General features: G+C 47.5%; 1 protein-coding gene across 2 annotated transcripts in view; it reads right to left on the bottom strand.

The window, feature by feature from the left end:
• Window positions 1-6,180: 6,180 nt before the first annotated feature.
• slco2b1 (solute carrier organic anion transporter family, member 2B1) overlaps window positions 6,181-14,274 on the bottom strand; it is a 95,655-nt gene continuing 87,561 nt past the window's right edge. For both annotated transcript variants that reach the window (XM_078222656.1, XM_078222655.1), the window contains exon 15: window positions 6,181-13,409. In XM_078222656.1, the coding sequence (XP_078078782.1) occupies window positions 13,202-13,409 (208 nt within the window). In that variant the 3' untranslated portion in view covers window positions 6,181-13,201. The remainder of the gene's footprint in view (window positions 13,410-14,274) is intronic.

Raw genomic sequence — 14,274 nt, 5'->3', positions numbered from 1 at the left:
ATCATCAATCTTCTTCACAATACAGCTCGAGAATCCTTTAGCCACACATCCCAAAACCAAATAAGTCCAAAAACTGAATATATTTCGCACAGGAAGTCTGACCCGAGATGACATAAACCTTGTCAACTGCACCCGACCTTTACCTTGCCTTACCTTGTGATTTGATTTGATTTACTATTGGTATACAGTGAAATTTATTCTTTCTTGCACGCTCTACAGACAAAGCATACCGTACATAGGGAAGGGAAGCAGAGAATACAGAATGTAGGGAATTACACAGTAACTTCATTGCAGTGTTAATGTAAGCCTTACCTGTGACTAATAAACAAACTTTAAAACTTTACAGTCACAGCTAGGGTGTAGAGAAAGATCAACTTTTGTGCGAGGTAGGTGATGCGCGATTAATTCACTCGGGAGGTTGGATCGTACCCGGGAAATAAAGGCTTTTATTAGCAACAAGAATAGAGCATACTGCTTAACAATACAATCCCAGACTAAAGGGTCACTAGGAAGTGCAGTGACCTTTATACTCCTATAGGAAGTCGGAGCCAACCGGAGTGTACCACAGAACAATGCTAACAGGTGGAACACCCCAACCCTAACCCCAACAGTAACAAGAGTAACATATGTACAAGTACCCATAGTGGTAACCATCTATGGTTCAGTACCCATAGTGGTAACCATCTATGGTTCACCACAGTAGGTCCATTCAAAAGTCTGATGGCTGCATGGAAGAAGTTGTTTTTGAGTCGGTTGGTACGTGATCTCAGACTTTTGTATCTTTTTCCCGAAGGAAGAAGGTGGAAGAGAGAATGTCTGGGGTGCATGTGGTCGTTGATTATGCCGGCTGCTTTGCCGAGGCAGCGGGAAGTGTAGACAGAGTCAATGGATGGGAGGCTGGTTTGAGTGATGGACTGGGCTTCAGGCTTCCCTAAATTCTCCCTCAGTGTACCCAAACAGGCGCCGGAGTGTGGCGACTCGGGGATTTTCACAGTAACTTCATTGCACTGTTAATGTAAGCCTTACTTGTGACCAATAAATATATATTTTTAACTTTTAACAAATCTACTCAAAGGAATAAAAAGCAGATGTGCGCTCGTTATGGGCATGTACCTGAAAACCAACGAGAACTGCGCTTTCCGGATCTTGAGCCCCCCGGCAGCATTCACACGGACAGCGAGCGTGGACTCAAGATAGCCCCCAATGTGTCCGTCCCAACAGGCAACAACAGACCGAGGTCTTTCCTTTTTACATTGTTATTCTTTCCTGGGATGTGGGCGTCGCTGGCTGGCCCAGCATCTATTGCGCATCCCCAATTGCCCCTTGAGAAGGTGGTGGCGAGCTGCCTTCTTGATCCGTTGCAGTCCCTGTGGTGTAGGTAAACCCACAATGCTGTTAGAGAGGATTGTGACCCAGCGACAGTGAAGGAATGGCGATATATTTCCAAGTCAGGATGGTGAGTGGCTTGGAGGGGAACTTGCAGGTCGGGGTGTTCCCATGTATCTGCTGCCCTTGTCCAGCTAGATGGTAGAGGTTGTGGCTTTGTAAGGTGCTGCCGAAGGAATCTTGGTGAATTGCTGCAGTGCATCTTGTAGATGGTACACACGGCTGCCACTGTACGTCAGTGGTTATAGAGTTGTACAGTCACAGAGTCATACAGTGCAGAAAAGGCCCTTTGGCCCATCAAGTCGACACCAACAGCAACTACCACTAAAGTTGTGCTAATCCTATTTTTCAACTCTTGTCCCATATCCTTCAATGTTATGACAATTCATTACTGATCCAAATATTTTTTAGAAGTTATAAGGCTCCCAGCATCCACTACCTGTCCATGCAGAGAATTCCAGATTCCCATCAGCCTCTGAGTGATAATTCCTTTTCTCAAATCTCCCCTGAATCTCCTGCCCCTCACCCTAAAACTATGCCCCCTCGTGATTGACCCCTCAAACAAGGGGAACAACTGCTTCCTATTCACCAATGGTTAGCACCGCTGCCTTTGTCTCTGGGGGAGTCAGGAGGTAGGCTACGCATTCCAACCTCTGGAATTCCCAACATCTAACCTGCTCTTGTAGCCAAATTGTTAACCCTAAAGATATCCGTTTTGAAAGTATTGGTCCTTGCTCAACCAAGGGATTCAGAAAAGAGTATTTCTTTTATGTTTAAAATTTGCCAGTGATAAGTTTAAAGTTTATTTATTAGTATCACAAATAGGCTTACATTAACACTGCAATGAAGTTACTGTGAAAATCCCCTAGTCGCCACACTCTGGCGCCTGTGTAGATACACTCAGGGGAAATTTAGCACGGCCAATGCACCTCACCAGCACATCTTTCAGATTGTGGGAGGAAACCGGAGCACCCGGAGGAAACCCACGCAGACACGGGGAGAACGTGCAGACTCCGGGAATCGAACCCGGGTCCCTGGCGTTGTGAGGCAGCGGTGCTAACCACTGTGCCACCGTGCTACCCCAGTAGGATAGGATTGATTGGATCTACAGTGAATTTAATGATAATCTGAGGGACAAAATGCGAGTGACAAAAGATAATAGAGATGTTCCTTTTTCAAGTTTAATTCTCAGGATGTGGACGTCACTGCAAGGCACTGGAACAAGTTGATTACATTGCTGCATTCAGTGATGAGTAATGACTAAACTGTGTCAGTGAATTCTGCTTTATTCCTTACTCATTTCCCTAGAATTTCTTGCCCCATACTTTGTCAGGTACTTCAACGATTAATGCTTGTGAAACAGAAATACTCGAATAGCCACGGCCAAAATTCCAGTCAGTAATAGAACATAGAACATAGAACAGTACAGCACAGAACAGGCCCTTCAGCCCACGATGTTGTGCCGAGCTTTATCTGAAACCAAGATCAAGCTATCCCACTCCCTATCATCCTGGTGTGCTCCATGTGCCTATCCAATAACCGCTTAAATGTTCCTAAAGTGTCTGACTCCACTATCACTGCAGGCAGTCCATTCCACACCCCAACCACTCTCTGTGTAAAGAACCTACCTCTGATATCCTTCCTATATCTCCCACCATGAACCCTATAGTTATGCCCCCTTGTAATAACTGCATCCACCCAAGGAAATAGTCTTTGAACGTTCACTCTATCTATCCCCTTCATCATTTTATAAACCTCTATTAAGTCTCCCCTCAGCCTCCTCCGCTCCAGAGAGAACAGCCCTAGCTCCCTCAACCTTTCCTCATAAGACCTACCCTCCAAACCAGGCAGCATCCTGGTAAATCTCCTCTGCACTCTTTCCAGCGCTTCCACATCCTTCTTATAGTGAGGTGACCAGAACTGCACACAATATTCCAAATGTGGTCTCACCAAGATCCTGTACAGTTGCAGCATAACCCCACGGCTCTTAAACTCCAACCCCCTGTTAATAAAAGCTAACACACTATAGGCCTTCTTCACAGCTCTATCCACTTGAGTGGCAACCTTTAGAGGTCTGTGGATATGGACCCCAAGATCTCTCTGTTCCTCCACAGTCTTCAGAACCCTACCTTTGATCCTGCAATCCACATTTAAATTAGTCCTACCAAAATGAATCACCTCACATTTATTAGGGTTAAACTCCATTTGCCATTTTTCAGCCCAGCTTTGTATCCTATCTATGTCTCTTTGCAGCCTACAACAGCCCTCCACCTCATCCACTACTCCACCAATCTTGGTGTCATCAGCAAATTTACGGATCCACCCTTCAGCCCCCTCCTCTAAGTCATTAATAAAAATCACAAAGAGCAGAGGACCAAGCACTGATCCCTGTGGCACTCCGCTAGCAACCTGCCTCCAGTCCAAATATTTTCCATCCACCACCACCCTCTGTCTTCGATCAGACAGCCAGTTACCTATCCAATTGGCCAACTTTCCCTCTATCCCACACCTCCTTACTTTCATCATAATCTTAAAATCATCAAGCCTATTTTTAAATCCTTCCATGGCGCTTCACTCATAGAATCAGTACAGTGCAGAAGGAGGCTATTCGACCCATCAAGCTTATACTGACAACAAACCCATCATAGCCATATCCCTGTAACCCGACATATTTACCCTGCTAACCCCCCCCCCCCCCCCGACACTAAGGGGTAATTTAGCATGGCCAATGCACCCTAACCAGCGCAACTTTCGGAATGTGGGAGGAAACCGGAGCACCCGGAGGAAACCCACGCAGACACGGGGAGAACGTGCAAACCGCACACAGACAGTGGCCGGAGGCTGGAATTGAACCCGGGTCTCTGGCGCTGTGAGGCAGCAGTGCTAACCACTCTGCCACCATGCCACCCTTGGAAGAGGAGAAGCAAAGTTTTCCCAGGTGTCCTGCCCTGATCCTCCCTATCTCTGTAACTATCTTTAATTTGATACAACATGAGTGGCTTTTTAGGCCATGTCAGACATAGTGGCAATGTCACTGGGCTTGTAATCCAGAGCCCCAGGCTAATACTCATGAACATAGGTTCAAAGAAATTTGAATTCAATTAATTAAAAACTGGACTTGAACGCTAACCTCAATAATGCTGACCATGGGAACTATCACTGATTGTTTTCAAGACCCATCTGGGTTTCCTAATGTCCCTCTAGGTAAGGAAATCTGCCAACCACCAGCTGCTGTGATGGGATTTGAACCCCTGCTCCAGAGCATTAGACTGGGCCTCTGGATTACCAGCCCAGTGACATTGATGTGGAGATGCCGGCATTGGAGTGGGGTGGGCACAGTAAGAAGTCTCACAACACCAGGTTAAAGTCCAACAGATTTATTTGGTAGCACGAGCTTTCGGAGCACTGCTCCTTCATTCACCTGATGAAGGAGCTCATGCTGCGAGTGACATTGACATTACCCCACCTCTGCTCCACCGACTGGCGATTCACTTGTGCCCCGATATATTGGAATAGATTGAAAGTGTAGTTATTGGGTTCGGAGGTGTATGTTTGTATTGTGTGTCTCTGTAAATGAAATCTTATGAGTGTGTCGCGATGAGGCTCAAGTTCTATTATTCACTTCCTGCTTTTCTGCAGTCGAGTAGGAATGTGGTTGGATCATCCCTGGAATGATTGTGGGATCAGCGGCACAGTGGTTAGCACTGCTGCCTCACAGTACCTGGGACCCGGGTTCGATTCCCGGCTTGGGTCACTGTCTGTGTGAAGTTTGCACGTTCTCCCCGTGTCTGCGTGGGTTTCCTCCGGATGCTCCAGTTTCCTCCCACAGTCCAAAGATGTGCGGGTTAGGTCCACTGGCCGTGATAAATTGTCCCTTAGTGTTCGGGGGACCAGCAGGGTAAATATGTGGGGTTAAGGGGATAGGGCCTGGGTGGGATTGTTGGCAGTGCAGAGTTGATAGGCCGAATGGCCTCCTTCTGCACTGTAAGGATTCTATGATTCTAATTCTGTGGTGAGTAACTCACTTCAAAGTAAAAGTAAAGTTTATTTATTAGTCACAAATAAAGCTTACATTAACACTGCAATTAAGTTACTGTGAAAATGCCCTAGTCGCCACATTTTGGCACATGTTCAGGTCAATGCACCTAACCAGCACATCTTTCCGACTGTGGGAGGAAACCCACGCAGACATGGGGAGAATGTGCAAACTCCACACAGCCAGTGATCCAAGCTGGGAATCGAACCCGGGTCCCTAGCATGTGAGGCAGCAGTGCTAACCACTGTGCCACCATGCCACCCCTAACTCCTGACTCCCCTAAGCCTGTCCACCCTTGACAGGTCAAACCCAGGAGTGTGGTGGAATACCCTGGACTTGCTCCAACAACACTCAAGAAGCTGGACATCATCCAAAATAAAACAGCTTGCTTAATTCTTACCCAATTCTTAAACATTCACTCCCTCACCAACCGACGCACAGTGGCAACAGTGTGTACCACCTACAAGATGCACTGCAGCAACTCACCAAGCTCCTTCAACAGCACCTTCCAAACCCACACTGTGGATGTACCTACACCACACGAACTGGAATGGTTCAAGCAGGTAACCTTCCCCCCACCCCACCTTCTCAAGGGGCAATTAGGGATGGGCAATAAACGCTGGTCCAGCCAGCAACGCCCATGTCCCATAAATGAATTTTAAAAATCCCCCATAACCCTAAACATTCAAGTTGAATTGTAAGATACGCTTTGAGAATAAAGTGTTAGAAACAGAAATAGAAAAACACATCCTATCATTCAAACAAAATGTTCTTTATTTAATTGGTATATAAAAATCATTGTATACACACAAATAATCATTGTTTCCACAACAGATACAATTGGAGTTAAATTATATCATCTCCCTTCACATTTTAGACGATTTCACCAGTGTGATTATTTGGTTGATCTTGGATTTTTGCCCGTATTTTGGTTTGTAGGTCACAGTTTGCATGTCTACCCTGTCAGTCAAACACAACGCCTACCACAGGCATCATCAGTAAACCTGTGGACTTCCTCTCTCCTCCCAGCCTCAGCTTCTCTCTCCTCCACTGCCCTCAACCCAACAAACAATCCTACAGTCCAGAAAGAGGCCATTACCCAGGCCCTTTCCCCCACTCTGTCCCTGCAACCCCATACATTTACCATGGCTAATCTCCCTAACCTACACATCTTGGTGCACTAAGGGACAATTCAGCATGGCCAATCCACCCAACCTATGCATCTTATGGACACTAAGGGGCAATTTACCATGACTAATCCTCCTAACCTACACATCTTGGTGCACTAAGGGGCAACTTAGCATGGCCACTCCAACCAACCTACACATCTATGGACATTAAGGGCCAATTTAGCATGGCCAATCCAACCAATCTACATATTTTTGGACAGTAAGGGACAATTTAGCATAGCCAATCCAACCAAACTACACATCTTTGGACACTAAGGAGCAGTTTAGCATGGCCAATCCAACCAACCTACATATCTTTGGACACTAAGGGGCAATTTACCATGACTCACCCCCCTAACCTACACATCTTGGTGCACTAAGGAGCAATTCAGCATGGCCAATCCACCTAACCTGCGCATTTTTGGACACTGAGGGGCAATTTAGCATGGCCAATTTACCTAACCTACATATCTTTAGATACTAAGGGGCAATTTACCATGACTCATCCCCCTAATCTACACATCTTGGTGAACTAAGGAGCAAGTCAGTATGGCCAATCCAACCAACGTTTATATCTATGGACACTAAGGAGCAATTTAGCATGGCCAATCCACCTAACCTGTGCATCTTTGGACACTAAAGGGCAATTTGGCATGGCCAATGCACCTACCCTACACATCTTTGGACATGAAATGAAGCGGACACCTCCCTAACCTGTGGTCAGCAGGCTGTGAGTCTGAATCCCTGTCCAGAGGCTTGAACACAAAGTCCAGACTGTCCTCACGGCAGCCCCAGTGTCGGAGACGTTTGTCTTTAGGATGAGACTTTAAACCGGGTCCCCCTAATCGGTGGATGGAGAAAAACACTGGAGTGTATCCTCGTGTCCTGGCCAAGATTCAGCCCTCAAACAACAGATTGATCTGGGTCATGATCACATTGCTGTTTGTGGGATCTTATTGTGCGCAAACTGGCCGCATCACAACAGTGACCATAAGTGGGAGTTTTCTGGTTGGCATCATCGCGGGTGGTGGGGGGGCGGGGGGGGGGGGATTGGGAAGTGTCCAACTGTCAATGGACTGGCAGGACTGAAAAATCTCACCCACTTGTAAAGAAGTGTTTAATTTGGTGTGAGGAGTTTTGCAAGTTGCTGACGTTGTTGGGACAAGTCTTTCTATCTCTAAAGATTGCGAAACCCAAACATGATGTGAATATCCACAGGGCTTGGTGTGCAGGTTTGATCCTTCTCAAGTTTGCTTGGAACCCAGACATGTTGTGACTTAACCTGTTGCAGTTGGTGTCAGCTTCTGGGCAGCGATGGATTTGTTACACTATTAAGTGTTTTGTAACTGGCACCAGCATCAATCACTGACAAGTCTTACACAACAACCATGAGATCCTCCTCCTGATATCTAAAACTTTAACCCAGAACAGCTCAATTGCCTACAGTAACTATCCTGACTCTCTCTCTTACTCGAACTTTCACATCAATGTTTGAAAAGCCATCACTTTGGCCGAGTCTGTCCTATCTTGTCACATGGAATGAGTGCCAAATCTGTCGCTGATGATGCACCTGCGGCACACCTTGGGATGTTTGACTGTGTTAAAGACGCTATACTGTGGGCGGCACAGTGGCGCAATGCTGCCTCACAGTGCCAGGGACCCGGTTCAATTCCGGCCTTGGGTGACTATGCAGAGACTGCACGTTCTCCCCGTATCTGCGTGGGTTTCCTCCGGGTGCTCCGGTTTCCTCCCACACTCCAAAGATATGCGGGTTAGGTGGATTGGCCATGCTAAATTGCCCCTTTGTGTCAGGGAGATTAGCAGGGTAAATAGCTGGTGTTACTGGGATAGGGATGGGATTGTTGTTGCAGGCTTGATATCATAGAATGGCCTCTTTCTGCATTGTAGGGATTCTATCATTCTATGATGATTTCAGAGGGCAGTTAAGAGTCAATCAGATTGCCCTGGAGTCACATGTAGGCCAGACCCAGTAAGGATGTCAGATTTCCTTCCCTGAAGGACATTAGTGAACCAGATGGGTTTTTCTGACAATTGACAATGGATTCATGGTCATCAGTCGATTCTTAATTCCAGATATTTTTTATTCAATTCAAATTCCACCATCTGCCGTGGTGGGATTCGGGATTTTCCAGTATTTTCTGTTTTTGTTTCAGATTCCAGGATCTACAGTATTTTGCTTTTATTCATTGGAATTATGCCGGGATTAAATGGGTTAAATGATAAAGAGTGCATGCATGAACTTGACGCGTAATAAGTCAGGGGTTAGGAGCAGAAGAAGGCCATTCAGACCCTCAAACCTGTTCCACCATTTAATGTGATCACAGCTGATCCATACCTTAACCCTTGCATCCAAATCCCTCCAGATCCATTCATCTTTCTATCGATTTTCAATTATTCATTTGGTTAGCGGTGTTAATCTAACTCAGGTGTTTACATGATTATGAGGCACAGTTGGACCGTTATAGAGAAACCTCCCCCTCTGCCAGAGAAAATCAGAGACAAGGAGGAACAAAGGACGGGATTTTCCTATCTCAAATCAGAGCCAGGTGTTTAGAAGTAGACAATGCAAAATGCAAATCCTTTACAGAGTCATAGAGGTTTACAGCATGGAAACAGGCCCTTTGGCCCAACTTGTCCATGCCGCCTCTTTTTTTAAAACCACTAGGCTATAAGCCATATGGGTATAGAGGGATATGGACCAAACACGGCAATTGGGACTAGCTTAGTGGTTAAAAAAAGGGCGGCATGGACGAGTTGGGCCGAAGGGCCTGTTTCCATGCTGTAAACCTCTATGACTCTTATGACTCTATCCCTTTATATCCATCTTACCCATGCAACTGTCTAAATGTTTTTTAAATGACAAAGTTGTACCCGTCTCTACTACTACCTCTGGCAGCTCGTTCCAGACACTCATCATCCTCTGTGTGAAAAATATGCCCCTCTGGACCCTTTTGTATCACTCCCCTCTCACCTTAAGCCTATGCCCTCTAGTTTTCGACTCCCCTACCTTTGAGAAAAGATGTTGACTAACGAGCCGATCTATGTCCCTCATTATTTTATAAACCCCTACAAGATCACCCCTAAGCCTCCTACGCTCCAGAGAAAAAAGTCCCAGTCTGTGCAGCCTCTCCTTATAACTCAAACCATCAAGTCCCAGTAGCATCCTAGTAAATCTCTCTCCGATCTCAAACCTGATTCCAACAGACAACGATAAAATTCAACCTTGATTAAATGTTTCAAACTTCACAGTTGAGGGATAAGTGTGCAAAAATATATTTGTAAATAAAAGTTAATATGAAGTAAATTGCTCTGATACACAATTTAATATATTGCTAAAACTCACATAATCATCATGTTCCATTCACTAGGCCCCATCAGGGAGATGGAGCCTCAGGCGATGTTCACTATTTACAAAGCAATACATGTTTTGACAATTCTTCCAACTCACAGTATTAAAACATCACGTAGAAATATTCTAGTGTGATGCAGTAGGCAGTAACAACTCATCAATGGAGCCAGTGACTGCTTAACACAACTCAATTTCCAGGACAAGCACAATCTCCTGACGTCACCTCAGCCTGAAGGTACAGCTGGGGAGGGCAGTTGAGACCACATTGCTGTGGGTCTGGAATCACATATAGGCCAGACTGGGTAAGGACGGCAGATTTCCTTCCCTAAAGGACATTAGTGAACCAGATGGGTTCAAAACCCCCCAGTCACATCATGGGTCACCATTACAGGTGTTAGCTTTTTTCTTTAATTCAACTGAATTTTAATTTCCTAGCTGCAGTGGGTACAGAGGGCAGGGTGGGGATTTGAACTCATACCTACCAGGTTTATACAGATCTGGGTACTGCTCACCCATCATTCTTACGATCCTTACAAAGGCCTCACCCACCCTTACAAGCAGCAAGGTGGAAGCCACTGAACTTCTGGAAGTTTGAATCTTGTGGGAGAAGATTGTGCTGTGAACAATACTAAGGGGGTAGAATCATAGAATCCCTACAGTGCATTCGGCCCATCGAGTTTGCACCGACAACAATCCCACCTAGACCCCATCCCGACATATTTACCCCACTAATCCCTCTAACCTACACATCCCGGGACACTAAGGGGTAATTTAGCACGGCCAATGCACCTAACCTGCACATCTTTCTGACTGTGGGAGGAAACCGGAGCACCCGGAGGAAACCCACGCAGACACGGGGAGAACGTGCAAACTCCACACAGACAGTGGCCCAAGTCGGGAATCGAACCCAAGTCCCTGGCGCTGTGAGGCAGCAGTGCTAACCACTGAGCCACCGTGCCGCCCCCACGACCGTGCAGTCTTGTGGCACACTGGGTTGCTTCCCTGCCTCTGGACCAGAAGCTCGAGTTAAGTTTATTTATTAGTCACAAGTAAGGCTTACATTCACACTGCATTGAAGTTACTGTGAAAATCCCCTAGTCGCCACAGTCTGGCGCCTGTTCAGGCCAATGCACCTAACCGGCATGTCTGTCGGACTGTGGAAGGAAACCGGAGCACCCGGAGGAAACCCACGCAGGCACGGGGAGAACGTGCAAACTTCACACAGACAGTGACCCAAGCCGGGAATCGAACCCGAGTCCCTGGCTCTGTGAGGCAACAGTGCTAACCACTGTGCTACCGTGCCGCCCCCGTGTCAAGGTTCGGGTCCCATGCCCAAAGCCTGATGGCCAAGGAGGGGGGGTTCATATCTCAGCCAATCTGGTTGAGTGTCAACCTGAAAATCCTTCCAATGTGAGTCAGTGGCTGGCGGTAAGAGTGGCAGAGATTTCTGGTGATGGGAAGAGTGTTGGGGCCTCTACCATCACTATCCATGGCTCTAGAATAGGGTTGCCAGTCCGCCTGGAATGGTTGGGAATTGGATATCAATCTCCCTGTGCCCAAAGAAATTTTCCTGCAGGTTTTAAACAGCAAGCAGAGGTAACAAGAGCCGGTGAACAGCCTGGGCTCTGCCATGGGGGAGGTTTTTATCACTTCTGTGATTAATCTGCACCATCCTTAATGTGGGGTGGCTGACACAGCAGCTGTGCGTGTGTGGGACCTGCTCCTATTCCCTCAGTGGGGGGGGTTTGCCATGCCAACAGCGGCAACCCAGTGGCACATTCCGATAGTCCAGCCGGCTGCTGACTGGACATGGCCTCTAAGTGGAATGTGCCACATTGTAGTGCCGTGGCTCTGATTTGGTCACAGCAGCTCCGGCCCAGGACCTAGCAAAGACCCAGGGGTGGCAGGAGTGGGAGCTGGGGTGTACAGGGTCCTCCGCCACGCGGGACAACCCGGAACCAGGGGAAGAGGCTTGACCACAGAATAACGTGCACTTCCAGCTTGGTCACTTCTTGGGGCAGGGAGGTATTTCTGCAGGACAGGTGGTGACTCTGGAGATTCAAAGGAGATATACACCGGTGACACCAACTGACCGGTCATACGATTTAGGCTTCACGTCTGAAACTGATGCTGGAATTGCAAAGGTTTCATTTCAACAGAAAAAAAGGTTTCACTCCTTTACTCAAATGGCCACAATTGCAGGCGTTCCCAGACTCACTCACGCCACGCCACTTCCCCTAACATATCCCGGAATTTGTCCAGCCAGAGTTAGAAACTTTGGCCGTAATTCTCCCACCGTTCACGCGATCGGGATTCTCCAGTCCCGCCGGCAGCGCACCTTGCCCACGAGTTTCCCATTGGCATGGGATGACGTCAAAGGGAATTCCCATTGACAGCGGGGGGAACCAGAGAATCCCGTCGCTAGCAAACAACGCGCCACCTCCCCCCGGCGGGAAACACGCGGCTAGAGGGCCGGAGAATCCCGCCCCGTATTTCGGAAATGTGCACGCTGCCATAGCAACTCAGGCGCGCTGAGTGAACTGTAACACGTCGGCAATACTGACCCGGAAGTGACGTCATCAGTGTCACTCAATGTGACATCATCTGGGGGAGACTTTGATTGGCTGAAATTAAGGCAGCACTGATCGTTGCCTTAAAACAAATGGGAGAAATGTCACACGCGGCTTTCATCCAATAAGCAGTGCTAACTGCCTTCAGCTTTTTATGCATAGCCTCCAGTCTTTTAGCTTGATATGAATTCTGTTGTGCTGCCCCCTCATCCCACTTAAAACCCACTCGGAGAACGAAGGAGGGCTCGGGACAGAGAACGAGCGAGAAAGAGAAACTTCAGCACTGGACACAGGAATAAGAGGAGCCCCCCCCCATCCCAACCCCATCTCCTGGGATTCTGGGAGCTGACATGTGTCTCACAGCACCGAACGTTAAAACGGGCGCTCCTTTCACAGACTGGCGCGCCACTTCACGACAGAGAGGGGAGGGGGAGCAGAGCAAGGAAATGTCCAAGGTAATTGGGAGTGGTGGGAGAGTGAGGGGGGGAATGCCACGGAATGTACACAGGAATGGAAAGGATGAGTTCTCCGCAGATTGCCATCATTGGCACAGTATCGCCTCTGCCCTGTCCTGTGGCCAGATTTCCACTGTGAACAGATTCCACCCGCCTCCCCTCCCCCCCTTCCCCCCCCCCCCCCCCCCCCCCCCCCCCCCCCCACCAACAACCTCTCACACTTTCGATTCGGGCTGGGTGTCCCCTCCCTCCCCGGCCTCCGTCAGTATTTTCCTCTCTTCCCCAACCTCGGGCTCTTGTGGGATCTTGCTTTTCACTCCATCCTGCTGCGCCCTCCTCAACGAGTCTTTCACCAGGAAATAGTAGGCCATCAGGAAGAGTAGGAAAGCTCCACACTCAAACAACATCTGCAGCCCAATGTACCTGAGGAAAAACAGAGGCCAGGAAGAATAATGTTATTAATAACTTATTACAATGCTGACTGATTACCCTGCAATCTTGCTCACAAAGTAAAGATTAACATCATCTTTCTGTCAATTGTCCACTCCATTACTTTTAATCTATTTCGCTCTTTTATCTTTCTGTTTGTTTTATTCTCTCTGTTTGACTCGAGACATTGTGGTACTGGACACAGCAATAGCACGCAGGCGGGACTCAGGTCTTGCAAGTAATAAACAGTGCCAAAACATCGTTATTTGTATATCCTTACTCCTAGCCTTTCACACATATGGACATAATATTCTGAGTCACCCTGATAACTCTGGGGGAATAAAAGGATGTGGAGATGCCGGCGTTGGACTGGGGTAAGCACAGTAAGAAGTCTCACAACACCAGGTTAAAGTCCAACAGGTTTATTTGGTAGCAAATACCATAAGCTTTCGGAGCAATGCTCCTTTGTCAGATGGAGTGAGATGGACCACTCCATCTGACAAAGGAGCATTGCTCCGAAAGCTTATGGTATTTGCTACCAAATAAACCTGTTGGACTTTAACCTGGTGTTGTGAGACTTCTTACTGGAATAAAAGGACACAAGCATTCTTTCTGGTTGTATCACAGTTTGATTCCTGCTCTGTCCAAGACTGCAAGAAACTACAAAGAGTCGTGAACGAAGCCCAGTCCATCACTCAAACCAGCCTCTCATCCACTGACTCCGTCTTCACTTCCCGCTGCCTCGGAAAAACAACCAGCATAATTAAGGACCCCACGCACCCCGGACATTCTCTCTTCCACCTTCTGTTGGGAAAAAGATACAGAAGTCTGAGGTCACGTACCAACCGACTCAAGAACA

The sequence above is a fragment of the Mustelus asterias genome, chromosome 10 (assembly GCF_964213995.1).
Source record: "Mustelus asterias chromosome 10, sMusAst1.hap1.1, whole genome shotgun sequence".
Lineage (NCBI taxonomy): Eukaryota > Metazoa > Chordata > Chondrichthyes > Carcharhiniformes > Triakidae > Mustelus > Mustelus asterias.
Note: the sequence above shows the minus strand (reverse complement) of the source record. Positions and strands in the feature narration are given on the sequence as shown.